The sequence below is a fragment of the Brienomyrus brachyistius genome, unplaced genomic scaffold (genome assembly GCF_023856365.1).
Source record: "Brienomyrus brachyistius isolate T26 unplaced genomic scaffold, BBRACH_0.4 scaffold45, whole genome shotgun sequence".
In the NCBI taxonomy this organism is placed as follows: Eukaryota; Metazoa; Chordata; class Actinopteri; order Osteoglossiformes; family Mormyridae; genus Brienomyrus; species Brienomyrus brachyistius.
Window position 1 is genome coordinate 59,247 of NW_026042320.1, and position 1,667 is coordinate 60,913.

Genomic DNA, 1,667 nt, shown 5'->3' on the forward strand with positions numbered 1-1,667 from the left:
TAAATTCTATTTTATGTCCTTCATAAAGTACAAAAGGCAAGCATATCACACAGGTAAAACACCCACATTAAAAAAATGTTTTTATGAAAGTCTGTAACAGTAGAGTGAAGGAACTGACCAGTGGCTGGGCTACTGATATATGGTATGATGATGACCATTGAATGTTTCTCAACTTCTTAACCGTAAAAAAACACACCACTTCCAGAGATGATATATATATATATATATAATTTATTTAAAATGTAGTGTTTCCTGGGGGCTGGGGAGGACACCTGCAGGAGAGAGACAGATATTGATCATGTAAACATCCTTCAGCAGTGCAGTAGTCATACTTCACATTTTTTATTGGGATTGTTGTGGGGGGGGGGGGGGGGGGCACATGCAGCCATGGTACCTAAGCTTTGCTCAAGTGAGATCTGAGTTACAGGGAAAGGTCCATAGACCTTGTTTATATGCTGCTGTTCCACAGACTTCCAGTAGGGGCTCCATGTGAGGAAAGAGCGAGGGCTATGCTCTCTCTCAAGTACACACAGAGTCACAGAGTAGGTCAAAGAAGCGAAAACAAAGTACCATACCTGAGTTGTTGTCACTGAACACGAAGTCCCGGTTTGCTCCAAACTACACGTGAGAAAGGCCCTCCTCTAAACTGGCCTCTCTCATGCGGGACGGGGGCCGTAAGGTGGCGTGGAGCTCAGGAGCAGCGTGCAGCAGTATGAGCAGCCATGCCTGTGCCAGCAGCACCACTGCCTGTACCCGGTTGTCCCATGTTGGGGACAGGCCAAGCGCCGCGTTGCCATACAGGCAGAAGGTGATCCAGGCCACCCACAGCAGGACTGAGGCCAGGCAGGTTATGAGCAGCCACGTGGTCCTGCACCTCCACCGTGGCTGCTGCCTCCACAGACTGCAGGCCGCCCCCACCAGTGCTGCCAGGAGCAGGACCAGCACATACGTGGTGGCCAGCGCAAAGTCCAGCGGCTGGTATGCACAGGCTGGCTGGCACGTGGACATCGTGGCTAGAAGGATCCACTCCGGATCCAACACGGCCAAGGCCACCGCCAGCCCCATCAGTTGACCTGTGCTGGGGCTATGAGCACCTTGTCCCAACCGGCGCAGTCGCAGACCCTGGAACACTAGGCAGGTGTTGCAGACAGCAAGCAACACCCCCCTCAGGACACGCCGGGCGAAGCAGAGGCTCTCTTGCTGCTCAGCGATGTATCCCAGGCTGAGGCCACAGAGCCCAAATATGGCAGCGAGCAGCAGGAGTAGCGCCACCACCACCACCAAGCCCCACACCGCATCCAGCTCACACAAGGCCGTGTAGGGCCTTGTCAGGATGGAGCCGGATCCGCAAGGCGAAGCTTCGTCCCATGAAGAGCTGCCCCCCACCAGGGACAGGACGAGGAAGGTGAAGAGATTGATAGAGGGAGCCATCACTGGCAGGGAGAGAGAAAGGAATCATTTAATGGGTTGAAGAAGTATTAGTCCATTAAACGCAATGTAGCCTGCTGCTGTGCAGGACACATCACAGGCGACACGCTGAGCATGCTGACAACTGAGCAATGTACTTCTACAGTGTGAGACTACATGCACTTTCTTAAAAAGCAGTAATCAATGCCATGCCAACCAGCTGAACAACTTCACAAGTAAATCGGCACATTATATAGGTC

The 1,667-nt window shown here is 52.5% G+C and overlaps 1 protein-coding gene across 1 annotated transcript; it reads right to left on the reverse strand.

Moving 5' to 3' along the window:
• Positions 1–242: 242 nt before the first annotated feature.
• Positions 243–1,221, reverse strand: LOC125723084 (G-protein coupled receptor family C group 5 member B-like). The gene is made up of 2 exons (XM_048999531.1): positions 576–1,221; positions 243–272 (listed from the first exon to the last, which is right to left on the reverse strand). The coding sequence occupies exon 1, from the start codon at positions 1,063–1,065 to the stop codon at positions 619–621; it is 447 nt and encodes a 148-aa protein (XP_048855488.1). The 5' UTR covers positions 1,066–1,221; the 3' UTR covers positions 243–272; positions 576–618.
• Positions 1,222–1,667: the final 446 nt, after the last annotated feature.